This window comes from Euprymna scolopes, chromosome 11, assembly GCF_053919585.1.
Source record: "Euprymna scolopes isolate OS-2025 chromosome 11, ASM5391958v1, whole genome shotgun sequence".
In the NCBI taxonomy this organism is placed as follows: domain Eukaryota; kingdom Metazoa; phylum Mollusca; class Cephalopoda; order Sepiida; family Sepiolidae; genus Euprymna; species Euprymna scolopes.
Window position 1 is genome coordinate 119,620,161 of NC_136492.1, and position 17,634 is coordinate 119,637,794.

Here is a 17,634-nt window from a genome sequence, read left to right on the forward strand (position 1 = left end):
GAGCATGTAGTACAATGGGGAAAGGAGTGGCTGGTTACTTTTAATGCATCTAAAACCAAGCTTCTCTCTTTACATCATCAACATTCTGATCCACATCTGGCATCAATTGAAATGAATGGCTCTCGTCTTCAGGAGGCCTCAAGTTTTGACAAGCTTCTGGGCTTGACCATTACTCCTGATCTTAAATGGAACACATACATCAAATCTGTTGCCAAGGCCGCTGGAAAAATGGTGGGATCTTTCTATCGATCCAGTAGATATCTCACTGCTGATGCAATTCTCTATCTATATAAGAGCCAGGTACGTCCAAGGATGGAATACTGTTGCCACATCTGGGCAGGAGCTGCTAGAAAGGACTTGTCCTGCCTTGATAGAGTTCAAAATAGACTTCGTAGCCTCGTAGGAGATGCCCTTTTCTCTTCCTTGCAACCTCTATCTCACAGAAGAGATGTTGCGAGTTAGTCTCTGATGTATCGTTATTTTCATGGAAAGTGTTCGACTGAGCTTCAATCTATGGTCCCCCCCTCGCAAAACTTTCACAAGAAACACTCGTCTAGCTGTAAACACTATCAATAATTACCCCCACTCTTTATCTGTGCCTAAACCTAAACGTAGATTCCATGAAGAAAGCTTCTTTATTAGAACTGCACGCCTGTGGAATTGTCTTCCGTTTTCCTGCTTTCCGGCTGACTACAATATGGTTGTCTTCAAGTCTAACGTAAATAAGTTCTTGATGAGCCGTTCCATATAAGTTATCAAATTTAACAAATTTTCATTACTAATGATTATTATATTGTCCAATTTCTACTGTACACTCTTTAACCCTTATCCTTGAGTGGCCTCTTGGCCTTGATAATGAGATGATACCTATGAAAAAAAAAAATTTCCAATGTGAACAAGTTCTAATTGAGTCGCCCCCCTAAGTAATCCAAGTTGCAAAATTCCCACTGTTTACGATGCTAAAATCACAATGACTAATGTATACCTATTAACCCTTATCCTCGAGTGGCCTCTGGGCCTTGATAAGTGGTGACACCCTTGTAAAAAAAAAAAAAAAAAAAAAACTGTATTAGGCTATCTTCCAGTTTCATACGTAAAAAAAATAAGCGCTAGTTATAAGAAATAATGAAAAACTTTGTAGAGTTGAATTAGATGTATTGAAGAGAGAGGACCAAACCAAATCAGACGCATAGTAGTGTTTAGTTTAGACATTTTTAGCCGATTTTAGTTCCTCCTTCGATAACATGAATTTATCCATAAATAGATTCATTCTTGATGTAGCTGTGCCATTTTAAATGCACGTTTAGTGTTTAGAGTTTGAAAAACCAGTGCTTGTCCATCTATGTTACTATGCTATTTTTAATAGTATTTAAGTTAAATTTAATTTTTATGAAATTTCTGTTTATTAAATTTTTAGGTGAAAGTACAGAATAGTTACAATGGAACCTCCTTCCCATATTAAGAATGGCTTTCTAAATAAATTTATTTTAGCACAATAACATAGATGCACAAATAATGAAAAACCTTTAAAGGAGTTTCCTTATTTACTGGTATTAATCTTTGTAGGTTATCTGATTTTAAAACTATAATTTTAGAAGAAAAACACTGCTTAAAAACAATTACTATTTAAAAATAAAAGAAATAAAAATTTGACACTAATTTTCTGCAAAATATTTTTTATTAAGTAGAAAAACTTGAAAATTTACGTGGTTATGTTTCATAAAGAATGTGTAGAATAAAATTGTATGGACTATTTGTTTTGTTTTAATATAAAACTGGAGTATTACCATATTTTAAACATTTTAAATAGAATTTGATGTGAAATATTAGGTTGGTGCAAAAATAATGTTTTTGACGTTCGTTTAAACGTAAAAAAAATGCCACTATTTTTGCACCAATCTAATAGAAAAACAAATTAAAAAAGATAAAATGAATATGTTTAAATTCACTGCAGACACTTGAAATATAATAATATATGTTTTAAACAATTTTTTCGTTTTTCCTTTCGAAATAATTAAGCCTAAATCGTAATGTTTTCAAATTAAATAATAAAGAAACGTTAATGTTCAATATCAATAACGAGCGTGTTTTGCGACGGTGAAATCTAAAATGTTTCCACCCAAAAAAAAAGCGAACTTTGGTCTCGTTATTATTTAAAAAACATAATTTTGCCTTTACACTTAATATTTATTTTATTAATTCATTATCCTCACTCATTTTATTTAAAAATGTAGTTTAAAACATATTCTAAATAATGATTCCATTTTCTTAACAGTACGGATTGTTTGGATGACGGGACGTTCTTAACAATTCACCAAAAAACTTTTAATCACTTCAATTTTTCAACTTTTAAAGTCATTTCCTCAAGTAAAGATAACGATTTTGAGAAAAATATTTTGTGTAGGTCTTTTTTATGTTAAACCCCAACTATCATCACCATTGCCTCGCCGGGGTTCCAAAATCGACCTGCCCTATTGTTGCATCATATCATGCAGTCTATAATCATCACCATGGTTAATGTGTTTCCAATATGAACTCTCGTCATCTTTAAATACATACCCCTGCTATTCAACAATATGGACTTAATAATGACCATGCTGTAGGGAAACAATCCTGTGCTAATGTGTTCCATTGATGAAAAGTTCTTGGAAATATACTCTGTTACTGGAAATTCAATTTTTACAACATATCAGTTAAGAGAGTAACACTTGCACTTAAAAAGATGGTTAGAATCTTAAAAAAGGCCACTCAGTTGGAATGTATGAGATAGTGGATGAGTGACTGGCATCCAATAGGATGCCCTTTTCTCAGCTAAAATAAGAAAATTAAAAAAAAAAAAAAAAAAAAAATAGCATTTAGAACGGCATGACTCTTACATTCCTTCCAGTTCTTGTTAAAATACTTGTTCAATTAATTATGTAAACTCTCTAAAAAATGTTTAGAAAGACTCATTGAATCTGTGGAAAATTGAAAATAGAAATTTATGTAAATTACGAGCAATATTTCCGTTTTCACCAGCTGTTTTTTTTTTCTTAATAAATATTACTCAGCAACCCAATTGCAAGGATGGTGTTCAAGTTAATTTAGCCCGTTTTGTAGGAGGAGGAGGAGGTTTATCACCTGAACTTGAAGTTTGTGGTGGTAGAACTATGCCAATTATGTATGAACACCCTGAAAACTTAGCAGAAAGAAAAAAAACAAAAATAATTATTTTATGGTGGGAGATAATTTTTTACATATAAATTTTAGGTAAACTATTTCCAGGCTATCCTAGCATTTTAGTGCAATTTATTTTTATATAAGAGGAAAATTTTTTTTTATTTTTAAGGTGTTTGTGTGGTTTTAAGATGGTTTGTATGATGGGGGCACTATTGACATGGTTAATGGTAGTTAATAGATGTTTTTATCCGGGTGGGATTTGTCACTCAGATTAAATGTAATTTTTTGTAAATTACAAACAGTACTTCTATTCTCACCAGCTTTCTTTTCTTTTTTTCTTTTTAATAAGTATTATTCGACAACCCATTTGAAAGGATGAAGCACAAGTTTATTTAACCAACACCCAGAAAAATCCCATAGCGGCACCATTTGCACTCTTTATTTGTTCTTCCAAATGGCCTCCAAGTAGCAGAACATATGCAAAAATTAAATTGCTTAAAATATCTTAATTGTGAGGCTTTAAATCAGCAACTGAAGCACAGAAGTGCCAAAATGACATCGGAAATATAAAACCGTTAAAAAGACATTCCGTTCAAATAATTCCCACAAACCTCGCTGTTAACAAGCTTTCCTTTTCTTCTCTTTCCTCACAAATACAAGTTTGTTTTTTTATAACATCTTCATCAGTGTGCTCCTTTCTTCTTGCCAGCATCTCGATATTTTGTTACCAAATATAATTAGAAAAATCTCCAATGTTAAGATCCACATATGAATATGAAAAAAAAGCATGTTTTGGTGCCATGCTAAACTTTATCTTAATTTGTAGATTTCTGTTCTCAAAAAGTTATTTTTTATTTTATGTTATCTATGTTTAGCTTGTGTTTTTATTTCAAGAAAAAATTGCATTGTATGTGAGTGTAATACACTGTTATTAAAAAATATATTTGGTAATAAAAAACTTGTGCAATTATTCACATTTAAAAACTTACAGTGCCTTAGGTAAACCTTTTTTTTTTTTTTATTTCAAAACTATGATTCTATTCTATTTAAAAAAAAGAATGAGTTAGTAATATAAATTATTAAAAAATAAAATTTATTACATCAATGAAGGAAAGCATCAAGTAAGTTTTAGGAATTTAAACATGCATTCATAAGTTTAACAATTTTGTTAATGGTTGCTATTTTAAAATAAGATGGATCATAATTTGAGAAGACATTTAAGTGAGTTGATTAAAGATAAATTGCCTAATAAATTGTTTTTTTTAGATTTTCTTTACTTTTTATCTGCTAACAAATCCTCACTTATCAAAGCTCATAGGCCTCTTGGGGATAAAGATTGAGTTTGTCAGGAGAACAGTAAAGCAATGTGAGGATTGGTAATAATGGTTAAGACTGGTTCAAATTAGGTTATTTAGGAAGATGACTTAACAAGCATTTTATATTGAATATAGTCAACTGGGTAGTAGACGGATAGTTCTTGGAACCAAACTTCACTCATGGAAGTCAAATTTAGTTTTAATTCCATAGAAGATGAAAGGGAACATAATCTTTTTTTCTTTTTAGTCGTGTGCAAGCAACTCTATAAGTCACTCCATCGGTCAGTTTGTTGATCTGTCCGTAACACTTTTGTGCTTGGTCTTTTTGGTTAAGATCAAAGGTTTGTTGTTAATAGATGCTGTTCTTAGCTTTTTAAGCTTTTCTTGTCCTTTTGACCAAGATCAAAGTGTAGTATTTGTTCTTACTACACGCTGTACTTATGTTTGTAACGTTGTGATATAAAGTGGGGGATCACTTTTCTGTATTAATTTAATGTAAAATGATCACCCACTTTACAACCAGTCAGTCTCAGTCATTCAAGTCATTCTCCAGATCATTCAAGTTGTTTTTGAAAGATTCCAGTTATTTTTTAAGCATTCAAGTCATTCTTAAGGTCATTCAATTCATCCTTAAGTTCATTAAAATCATTCTAAGTCATTTACTTTTTATTTAAGTAATTTCAGTCATTTTAGTTTATCTTTAAGAATTTCATGTCAATCCTACATTCACGCATTCATTCATTACACGAGAGCATGCGACTAATGGCTATCGGCCTTGTTTTAAAAGATGATTAGGGAACACCTTTTGTAAGATCAAAACACCCTAAAAGCCAATCTGTAAATCTTGGTGACTTTTTCTTTTTTTGTGGAAAACTGGGGGTTCAATTTTGCTTAATATTTATGAATTTCATGATTAACTGATTTTTATTAAATTTTAACCTTTTTATATTTAACAATTTGAGCCAAATACATACAACGCATATGCAACAATGAAACCATCCAGATGTGTTTTTATTACAATGAAATCACCACCTATCAAAGCGTATAGGTCACTCAAGGATAAGGATTATTGAGTTTGACTTGTAGACGGTGTAACAGCAATCTTCCGAATGAATTTTGTGTAAGTCTTTTGATTTCAGTCCCAGATGCTTGTCAAAGCAGAGAGTTTCCTCAAGTTGAGTCATTTATTACAGTTGGGGGAAAAATGTGGATTAGAACATTGGTTGTGAAAGGAGAGAAGCTTAGTTTTTGACATATTAAAAATAACCAGTCATCTTTTTCTACATTGGATGACATGTCCAGGTCGAAAGTGAGAATCAGTAAGAACTTGATCATTAATGCTCTTCGAAGTGTTGCCATAGATGGTTGTCATCTGCATTGATGTCAATGAATGATCTTAGAATGATCTTTTGACAATAAAAAATAGGCAAAACAGTACTATACCATTTGAACTCCTTGCTTATCTCCCAAAATCTTGTAATGTACTTCAAACAGTTATTTCTTTGGATAGTATATCGAATAAGAAGAATTGGAAGTGGCAACTAATTATTTTGTATAAATAAAAGACACAACAAATAAACAAAATAGAAAATATAGAAATAAGTACAAGTGAATAAAATAACATTAAAATCAAGGATAAAATTGCAAATGGTATTTAAAAATCTAACTACAATTAGCAAACATTTTTGTTGAAATCATGAATGCAATAGTATTAAATAAATAGAATGTTTTTAATTCTATTTTAAAACATAATTACAAAATAAATTTCTCAAAATACATTTTAGTTTCCTCATATAAACAATTCAGCCATCTTAATATCTATGGTTGTAAAAGAAAAAAAAAATGAATCACTTTGTGACTATTCAGAGTTCAAAGAAATTTGGAAGCATTTAAACGGCGGAATAGAAAATCATTTCTGGAGTTTAAATTCTTAGCAAGACATTAAGTAATAAAAACAAAATGAAGTTTTCGAAAATTTCTACACTAAATAATTTCATAAACATAGATTAAAACTGCATTACTCTAACTAAATTAGATATAGTTTTAAGGGAATTTGCTTCAATTAATAGTTCCATGTAAAATATAATTAAAAAATGACATAGTTAAAAACAAACACAAAAAAGCCTTCAAGTAATAAAAAATGAAAAAGTTTTGTAGCTTTCTACATCCAATAATTTCATAAGTATAGATTTAAACCGCACCATCTTAACAAAATTAGATATAACTTTATGGAAATCTGTTTTGATTAATAATTCCATGAAAAAAAAATTAAAAACACAAAAAAAGCAAAACAAAAATGAAAGTAAAATGACTCCCAGGCAATATTAGATTACCACAATTAGTTTAAAATAATGATATGCATTCAATACTGAAGATGTAAAAAATGACATTGAGTTTGCATAATTTGCTTTTACTTTTTATTTATTTATTTATTTTTATTTTTTTTTTGTGCATTTTATACTTTTGTTTTTTTTCACTTTGATCTTCCCTCTCTATCTCTTGACCGGATTTTTGATTTAGCTGTTGAACTCCTTGAACTTTGTTAACAAAGACATGTATCTTTATTCAGTTTATTTGTTAAAAAAAATTGTATCTCTCTTGGAATACTTTTAAGATGGTTGCATTTTTCAATAATGACCAACATAGCAATGTTGCATCCCTCTGCCTGTTTTACAAGTATTTTAATAATGGATGCTCTGACGAACTACAAGCCCTTGTAGTCCCTCGAAGTAAATACTCTCATCAAACCTGACAAGCAGCAAAGTCTCACCCCTACGCAGTAGAGATCCTTTGATGTAAGAAAGCCTTCTACTCTAATAGTTTCTTCCCCATAACTGTTAGACTCTGGAATTCCCTTCCGGGTTCCTGCTTACCCAATTGTATGGCATGCAGAAGTTTAAGTGTAATGTGAACAGACATCTTGCTGCTCAACTCCCTACATAGTATCCCTGCAACTTATGTCCCTGATAATAGCCCCCTACAGCAAAGTGGCACTGTGCCTTGTTTAAGGTGAAAGTGTAATAAAAAAAGGGATTCTTTTAAAAAGCAGCCAACACAGACATTCCAATCATTACTTATATTTGAAATAACCTGAAGTGATTTGAGCTTGCTTTATCCATCCTTGCCACTGTATTCCTTACTAATGCCGATGATTTGAAGTCAATGATTGGGTTATCGTTAGCCATTTTCTGTTCCAGCGGCAAACTCTGTAGATTTCTACATTTTTTTCATCCATTTTGCAAAGTTAATGGATAGTTCTTAAACAGTTTCAACAACATAAAACTTCCTTTCCTACTCTATTAGTATAGTCCATGTTTCACTTGTATGTGCAGCAATAGGAACTATCCATGTGATATAAAGTCCTAACCTTTGATGCATTGAAATATCCTAAAGTCCTGTTCCATTTTTTTCTTTTTGGCATCCAAGTACAAATAAGAATCCTTTTAAGCACAAAGTCAAGAAAGACAAAATTTTGTGGGGTTTTTTTTTTTTTTTCAATCATATTGCAAGATTATCGCAATCTCTATATAATATCTCCAAACTATTGCGGTAATATCTCCAAACTAGATGATTTTGAAGACTATGTAACCTATTGTAATATTTGAATTCCTTGCAATTTGAACAGGTTAAATCTCGACAGGTTTTACTAATAACAATTCAACTTATTTTATGATTTTGTTTTTTTTTCTCTTCACAGATTAGTCGCCATCATGCCTATGTTCATCGTGATATTGTCTTTAGCTTTGTGAAAATGTGTCCTACATGTTCATCCCTTTACAATAATAATGGACATTCATCTGTTTCTGGAGATTTTGTGACATTGTCTCATTTGCAAAGGGAAGATGATGAGGCCGACTTCAAACCCTTAATGGAAAAAATAAGACACCCATATGATCCGCAAGGTCATAACAAAAGCCCAGACTTTGTAAATTCCAGCATGCTTTTAGACTGCAAAAAGGAGCCAGAAACAGCACCTTCTTTGTCGATGCCTTCATTGTCTACTTTAGTGGCCACGGGAGATCCAAATGAATCTGAAGCAATGATAATGGATGCGGACCATTTCATGGCCATTGGGCAGGTTTGTATTTACATTTTTTTCTTTTATAACAGAAAGTGACAATGATTCTATTTTAGGTAATTATGCAAAATATGGACTGTGTTATTTTTAGATAGAATTTTCAAGTTAAATTTTTACAGTATCTTTTGTTTATTAAATTGTTAGATGAAAGTACCAAATACTTACAAAACGCCTCCCTTTCCCATGTTTAGAATCTTTCTAAATAATAACATATATATATATATATATATATATATATATATATGTATATGTAAATTTCAAAATTTAATTGTTTAAAGGCCAAAAGTGACAAAAAAAATGTTTTTCAATAGATGAACATATTTATTTATTAAAATTAAATTCAATATTTCAATGCATAACAGAATGTTCATCAGGAAAAGAATGTTTTTTACATACAATGATCATGATGGTAATGCTTGGCCTGTGTTCCTTCAGATGTTGAAGTGTAGTGTTCAAATGTCCGATATAGTAGAAACTATATATATATAGTGTGTAGGGTTGGGCAGAGCAACTTGCTTATTTGGAATACCAATTAAAACACAATAAGCAAGTTGCTCTGCCCCACCTTGTGTGTGTGTGTGTAGTATTAAATTATTTTATATTTCTATATACATGAAATAATAACTTTTTATCAATACAAAAACTATATAGCACTTTAAAAATAATCTACAAAAAAACCAAGGTGGCCCTTTCACCAACAAACTCATCAGGAGTTAATCTTTGGTATATCAAAAGGTGTAGAAAATTAATTTGTTATGTAAAGGCAAATACTTGGAGATATACAAGCAAAAAAAAAAGAAGAAAAGGCGAATGTGTAAATTATATACAATAATATAAAATATGCATACAATTAAGATGAACGGGGTATGAGAATGATTAAAATATGTCTAATGATTTAACAAATTCTTTCTGTCGGTAAAACAATGGCTTATGCAAAAAAACTGAGACCAACTCCAAAATCTTTAAATGATTCTGAGAGTCAGCCCTGCGCAATATTCTGAAACAATCTTTTTTATAGACATTGGCACAAGCTGGATTTTCAATTAGATGTTGGCCAATGCCAGATTCCAAAGCAAAAGTAGGGATGAAAACGACATGACTTAATTTCTGCCTGTATATGTTGGTTGATGCCTATCTGCAAGTTTAAAGAGGTTCAACACACATAGCCAGCAGCACACTGGCAATTGAATTCATAAATAACATTACTTTGCGTGATGTAGGGCAAACCTTGTTTGTGACTAGGGGGAATGCAGATTTCACACTAAAGACCAACCATAACACAACAGACTGGAAACAATTTTTTACAGACTTAATGTTAAAATGTTTTTGACTCCTAATGGGGTATGCCACCAATGATTTCGACAATCGTTTTTATAACCACAAGTTATAATAAGCAACCAATCAGAAGCTTCCAAAGTTACTATATAAATTGTCAAATTTTGGATTCAATGAGTTTGCCGTTATCTCTGCCACGACCCTGCATTTGATTCTTTGCCACCATCTTTGTTACTAGGAATTACTTAACACTCAAGATCGGAACTGCATTGATTCTTCACCGCCATCTTTGTTCAACATAATGTCTCAACACAGGTTATGCGCCCAGCCATCGTCTTTTCTTTGATGGTTCGGAATCTAAATTCGAATTGTGGCAGGTTAAATTTCTGGCGTATCTAAGGATTCTGAAATTACACAAAGTTATGCAATCTTCAACAGAGAACCCTAATGACCCCGGATTTCTCGAAAAGAACGCAACTGTTTTTGCAGAACTGATTTAATGCTTAGACAATAGAAATCTGTCTCTGATTGTAAGAGATGTCCTGGATGATGGACGGAAAGCATTAAATATATTATGAGAGCATTATTTATCAAAAGGGAAACCAAAAATTATATCGCTATATACAGAACTAATGTCTCTAAAATGTAACGAGGATGAAACTATTACAGACTACATTATAAGGGCAGAAACAACTGCCAATACCTTAAAACTCTGAAATAAAAAGCGATAGCCTGCTAATATCAATGACCCTCAAGGGATTTCCAACCGATTGTAAACCATTTACAACTGTTATAACATAAAAAGACAAACCTATAAATTTCAGTGAATTTAAAGTGGCATTGTACAGTTACGAAGAGATGAATCAGATGTTTGTGGACAATAATAATTCCAGCAATATCATGAAGTTCAAAAATGGTTCTCGAAAACAGACGCAACCAAATTACACATCTCACCACAATGTTTTCCCCAAAAGTAATTTTCCCACGAAAAAAAATAAAATTATCTGCTATAATTGTGGACGACCCAACCACAAAAGTTTCCAATGTCGATATAAAAGCTCAAAAATGGACTCCATAAAAAACATTGAGAACTTTGATGAAGAACATACATTTCTATTCACATGTAACTTTGACAATACGACAAACGGTAAAATCTTCTTGTAGACTGTGGCGCTACAGCACATGTTATCACCAAGGAATCTGATTTTATTAATTTTGATTCAAACTTTAATCCTCAAAGTCATTTTGTTGAACTTGCCGACGATAGTCAAATAAATGATATAGTCTTGAAAAGAGGCGATGCTAAAATATCACTAAAAAATAATAAAGGCAAAATTTGTAACTATTCTAAAAAATGCTCTTTTCATACCTACATTTAAGCAAGAGATATATTCCGTGCAGACTGCCATTAAGCAAGGCGCGAATATAAAGTTTGGCCAAAACAAGTCAAAATTGATATACCCTAATGGAACTGCATTTGACATTAAAGAAAATGGCTGATTACATTATTTAAAAAGTATGGTTCCCTCAAAAACTGCCTGTCACGACTTGGAAACCTGGCATAAAATTCTAGGACACTGCAATACAGTTGATATTAAAAAAATTACCAAATGTAGACGAAGGCATGAAAATAATACCTTCAAACGATCTCCGAAATTGTGATATTTGTGCACAGGGGAAAATGACATAATATATAAGCAAAACACCAGACAAAAAGGCCATAAGAATTCTTTCCCTTGTGCACTGTGACTTGACAGGCCCCATCACCCCAATGAGGAGAAACACTCTAAGCTATGTTCTGAACTTTCTGAACAGGTTTAATTATAGTTTATTTTCTAAAAAACAAATTCGACACTATCCTCGCCACTAAGAAATATTTAGCTGATATTGTCCTGGGCACGACATTAAACTGTGACCATTTTTATCTTACTAACCAAATTAACCAACTAATACCGAACAGAATGTTTCCAGTTTTTGTTAAACAAAAAAAAAAAAAAATGTATATTTGTATATGTATTTGAATAGGATTATATCTATGTATTTGTATGTATATATATTTGAAAAGTGTTTTTTATATGTATTTAAAAAAAAAAATGGCTTCTTTTGCACACAATATACCAATATATTGATATTTCTTTTTTGACCAATGAGAATAAAGACAAATTCCCTAAAAACAAACAAAAAAATTATTTTATTTGTTTATTTTATTTTTATTATTTTATTTATTTATTTTTTTTTTCAACTCAAACCAAATTGAATCCAAAAGGACTTTTCTATGATATCAAAAAAGGGGGTGTGTTAAAATGTTTTTGACTCCTAATGGGGTATGCCACCAATGATTTCAACAAGCGTTTTTATAACCACAAGTTATAATAACCAACCAATCAGAAGTTTCCAAATTACTATATAACTTGTAAAATTTTGGATTCAATGAGTTCACCGTCATCTGTCATGAACCTGCATTTGATTCTTTGCCGCTATCTTTGTTACTAGGAATTACTTAACATACAAGATCGGAACTGCACTGATTCTTCACCGCCATCTTTGTTCAACATGTTTCAACACCTAACACTTAATTATACGTCTGCTCAAATAATGACCAACAACTCCAATCCAAAGTAGTTTTAAATAAACAGGAGACTTGGATAGACCCAGGGCTATAAGAGAATTGTATTTTCTACTTGATTATTAATAATTAGTCAAATTCTCCAGATAGGCACTACGAATGAAAATGTCTTTGACAGTATTCAATTCATGTTCGAGCTAGTTGGAAAAACAAATTCTATGGGCTCTATATACTAATGTCCTATTTTTCTCTAGGTAGGCACAAATGAGCGCCAATCCATATAAAGACCGGTGAAAGTTGGTTTGCGATAAACTGTAGAAAAAAAGTAAGAAGGTTGGCTCTCTCTACCATGCTAGAAAGTTATATACACCTGAAAGTATCCTGTACCTCTACAAGGCCACTATTCACCCATGTATGGAATTTTGTTGTCATATTTAGGCTGGTGCATCTGCTACTAGTCTCTCACTCCTGAACAGGGTTCAAAAGAATCGCCAACCTGATAGGTCCTGAACTGTCATCTAAGCTTCAACCACTGTCACATCGACGAAATGTTGCATCCATCTGCCTGTTTTATAAGTATTTTAATGGTTGGTGTTCCGAACTACTAGCCCTTGTACCTCTTCAACATAAATACCCCCATCGATCTGACTGTACATAACGTTATAAAAGCGTATTTGCTCTTGCGTGACAATTCATTTTTGCATCTGTTGATATACCAACGATTAACTCCTGATAAGTTTGTTGTTGAAAGGGGGCCCCTAGGAAATAATATATATATGTGTGTATGTATTTAGATAAAGTATTCCTTCATTTAATAGAATGAGATATTCTGTATTTATTTCACTTGTTGTCTTTCTGTTGAACTTTGGAATGTTTCCAGTTATGTTCTAAATTTCCGAGTTCAATAAGATACACCTGACAAAGTTTAGAGGTTAAATTGACCAAAACTTTGTGAAAATAGCACTCCAGACACTCCAGATGAGAATAGTAGTTCGAAGAATCCAAATAATACATAATTAATCCTTATCTATAAGATTCAAAAACATAAGATTTATTTCTTGAGTTTAGATTAGAGCAATTACAAACAAGTCTGATAAAAAACAAAAGATACAAATGAAAAAACTCATTTTAACATTTAACAAAAAAACAATAAATTTGAATGTGGAGATACTATTTTTTTACCATAATACCGTGGCCTTCGTTATAAAGATGGCCGGCCAGCTGAAAAAATGACGTCATCGCCGAGGTCCCAACAAGCAAGATATGTGGAACTCTTAGACTGTCAATAATGAACAGTATTTTTTACAGACAGCGTTACAAAACTTCAAAATTAGATTGAAATAAAGAAAGAACACGATGATTTATACTGAAACTCATCTAATATTAATAATAAAAAAATAATAAAACACAAGTTGTTTGTTTAAGTATTATAAGCAATTGAATATTTTGTTGTATTATAGATTTTAAAGATTAGAATGCGTTCTTTAATTACTTATAAATTACATTTTTAAAAAGTGAAGGAACACGATTTGATTTGTAGTAAACTTGAAGTTTATTTAATATAATTAAATGAAAATGTTATCAAAGGCAAGATAAGTTACTTTTCTACCAAACTGGACATATTTTTCGTGTTTTTATTCAATGTAACATGTTTATTCAGTTCGAAAACCATACAGTGTTTACCGATAGCAGTGTCAGAAATTTCGTGAAAATAGTGAATAATTCCACCCCATCTTTCCAAGCTTATAACTCCTCGAAAAATGTAATTCAAGCCCTAATTTTTTTTTTCAATTAAAGGAGCAAGGACCAAGGTTTTATTAAAAAAAAAAAAAAAAAAAAAAAAAAATGTTTTTTTTTTTTAAAAAAGGTTTTAAACTTCGGACTTTACAGGTAAATTTCTAAAAAAGGCATTTTTTTTTTGTTTTAAATTTGAATATATTATTTATTGACCTTTTCTCTTAAATTTGTGATATATAAAACTCCGACATAAATTAATTATTTACTTTTTAAGAGAAAGTTAAAAATGGGTGACACTTGGGGGGGGGGGCGTGAATTTAAAAAAAAACGTTTGTCTAAAATATTATATTCGGTTTATTGGAAAGAACATAAAATTTCACATTGACCCTGAAAATATCGTAAAAATAGAATCAATAAAAAAATTTTGATAGATTTTTAAAGTTTAAAAATTGAAAAATATTGAGTTCGGAAAATTCATTACTGTTTTTAAAAATACTATTAAAAAACCACCGAATATATATCAAGTTATGTCACGGTAACTTATATTGAGCAAATTTTTAAGAGTATTTTGTCTAGTTTATTATTTATTACACCTTTTTCCGAACTTACCGTGTTAAAGAGAGAGTCGGCCGCCATTTTAAATTTTCCAATACATCGGTAAACACTGTATGTTTTTCGAGCTGAATAAATATGTTACATTGAATAAAAACACAAAAAATATATCCAGTTAGGTAGAAAAGTAACTTATCTTGCCTTTGATAACATTTATTTGTTTGACATTTATTTTTTGACTTTTTCGAATCTATGTGTACAGTAATACAAACCCGGAAATTTCAAGATGGCGTCTGACTCCCTCTTTAACATGGTAAGTTTGGGAAAAGGTGTTATAAATAAAAAACTGGTTAAAATACTGTAAAAAAACTCGCTCAATATATGTTACCGTGACATAGCTTGACATATATTTTTCTAGTTTTTTTATTTATAACACCTTGTTTTTGGAGCTGAATAAACATGTTACATTGAATAAAAACACGAAAAATATATCTAGTTTGGTAGAAAAGTAACTTATCTTGCCTTTGATAACATTTATTTGTCATATATTTGTTTTTTGACAACTTTTTCGAATCTGTGTACAGTAATACAAACCCGAAATGAACGCGCGTTTTTTTTTTTTTACTTTTAAGTTTCATACATATATATATATATATATATATATATATATATATATATATATATATAAATATATAAGTATTTTTAAATTTTATCTTTCTAGCTTTAAAAAAAAGTTTAAAAATGTTATCAGCCGGCATAATTTATTTTTAAATATTGAAAATTTCAGGAAAATTAATTTTTGCTAAATTTTTAAAACGTGTCAACAGCTTAAAAAAATCGTCTCTTCAAAAGAGTCGATGTTGTCTCGCATTTTCATTAGTTTTGTATGCTGTAAAAAATTTTTTTTTAATATTAGCAATTTATTTGACGCTTCTTTTGAATGGTAAAAAACTTAGGATGATAATATTGAATTAAATTATAGTTACATCGTGTTAAATACAGGGAGGGGGAGCACATTAAAACTTACTTTGTTTAATGGAGATATCCACGAGTTACTACCGGTGTTTACCGGTGTAAAGAAACAACTAATGGACTACCCGTGATGACGTCAGCAGATTAAATTATTTTTGCCCACCGGCCATCTTGTCTTTTAAGACGGTCTTGATAATACTCACACACTTAAGATTGTGATTTGCCACACACTAACTTTGAAATATATTGACTGATTGTCTGTTCATTCTTTTGTCTTAAAATAACTGTCCCACCTTGCTTAACAATACGATTTCAGCTGTCTTTGTCAACTCTGGAGAACAACTTTCTTTTCATTTTTTCTAATGCATCTCTTCCTGATAAACTTATTTCCTCTTGTCTGTTGTCATACTTTCTTTCTCACCCAGTTCTCAACACTTGAGGGGAAACATCAATAGTATAATAAAATAAAGTAATAAAAGAGTTGTTTTTTTATATATATATATATATATATATATATTGTTTTGCAGGTGAGAATCATCGACATCCAAGAACTGCTGAATCTTTCGTCACCTCCAAGACGTTTCGGCTGCCTTGTCCACTACATTGATCTCTGGTCCAAATACAGCATCCTCTGGCCATTAAACATAAGAGATATCGATGAACTGGCTTCCGGTATAGCAAAGAATGTATTTGCCTATTTTGGCTCACCAAAACAAATTATTTATGATACAGACTTTGAAGAAGCTCAACGGCTGGAGTATTCTCTGAGGAAATGGTCAAAGCAAGTGAAAGTTACTATTGGTCTGCAAGAACCTTTAGCCTCATCAGGCCCAGCCCATTGGAAAATAGTGGATAAATTAAAAGAGCTTCTTGCAGAGTCTTGGGAAGATCAACTTAGCAAATTGCAGTGTAAGTTCTTTGTTTACATATTTCTATTATTACATAGATAAAGATCCTTTTCTATATCTGTGTGTTCATTCCCTATGGGCTCTAAAATGGCTGGGTCGATTTTTATGAAATTTTACACAAAGGTACTTCATGTGCCTGGCAGTGTTATTAGATAGGTTTTCTGTCATAATGCTTTCAATAAGTATCAATAATCGAAATAATCTGATGAAAGAAGGAACAGCCAAAAACATCTTACACCACCAAACATTACAAGTGCATTTGAGTAGTTTTATTACAACACAAGCTGAAAGGTCTTACATATAAAATCAACTTTGATATGACAGCGGCATTTTTAAAATGAATGTTTCTGTTCAAAACACAATTGCGCCATGATACTTGACTTTTTCATTTTAAACTTAAATTCAAGCCATTATCACCGCACAAGCAGTAATTCTGAGCATATAAAATCAACAGTAGGTTTTTTTTTATATAACACGAGCACGTTAGAAATGAATGTTTCTGTTTAGAGCACAATTGAAGGATGATACTTGACTTTTGCTTTTTAAACTTTAATACAAGCCATTATATATAAAAAAATAATTTTATAAAATCAACAGTAGGTTCTCTACAATGTTTGTGAACATAGTCACTGCGAGAGGCATGTGAAGCTTCCGCCAGGTGCATTGCAGAGGGTCCCCAATTAGAGCAGACAATTATTTGATTTGATTGAAAAATGAGCTATTTCATATATTTCGATGACAAAAAAATCAGAATGTGAAACATTCGTTGATCATCATTCAATCCCAGGCAACTTCAGGTCACCTTGCTAGTGTATGTATATACATACTCGTGTTTGAATGAAAACATGAAACACGAGTTTATAAATTAAGTGATGAACATTTTGGTTATCAGATCCACTTCAGATGATGTGGGAGAAGTTGAAGAATACACGATTGTAAGTTAGGATAATAAGACAGACATTTGGGTATATGAAAGGTGGCCTTCAAGACAGGTTGACATGGTGGTGGAATGATGAAGTTGCGAATGTATCAAAGAAAAGTGGAAATGATGAAATGAATGGAGGAGCAATT

The 17,634-nt window shown here is 31.3% G+C and overlaps 1 protein-coding gene across 1 annotated transcript in view; it reads left to right on the forward strand.

Moving 5' to 3' along the window:
• Window positions 1–17,634, forward strand: part of LOC145288086 (uncharacterized) — an 81,146-nt gene that overhangs the window by 43,817 nt on the left and 19,695 nt on the right. Inside the window, exons 3-4 of the mRNA XM_080136140.1 lie at window positions 8,173–8,553; window positions 16,183–16,564. Coding sequence (XP_079992266.1) covers window positions 8,173–8,553; window positions 16,183–16,564 — 763 coding nt within the window. The remainder of the gene's footprint in view (window positions 1–8,172; window positions 8,554–16,182; window positions 16,565–17,634) is intronic.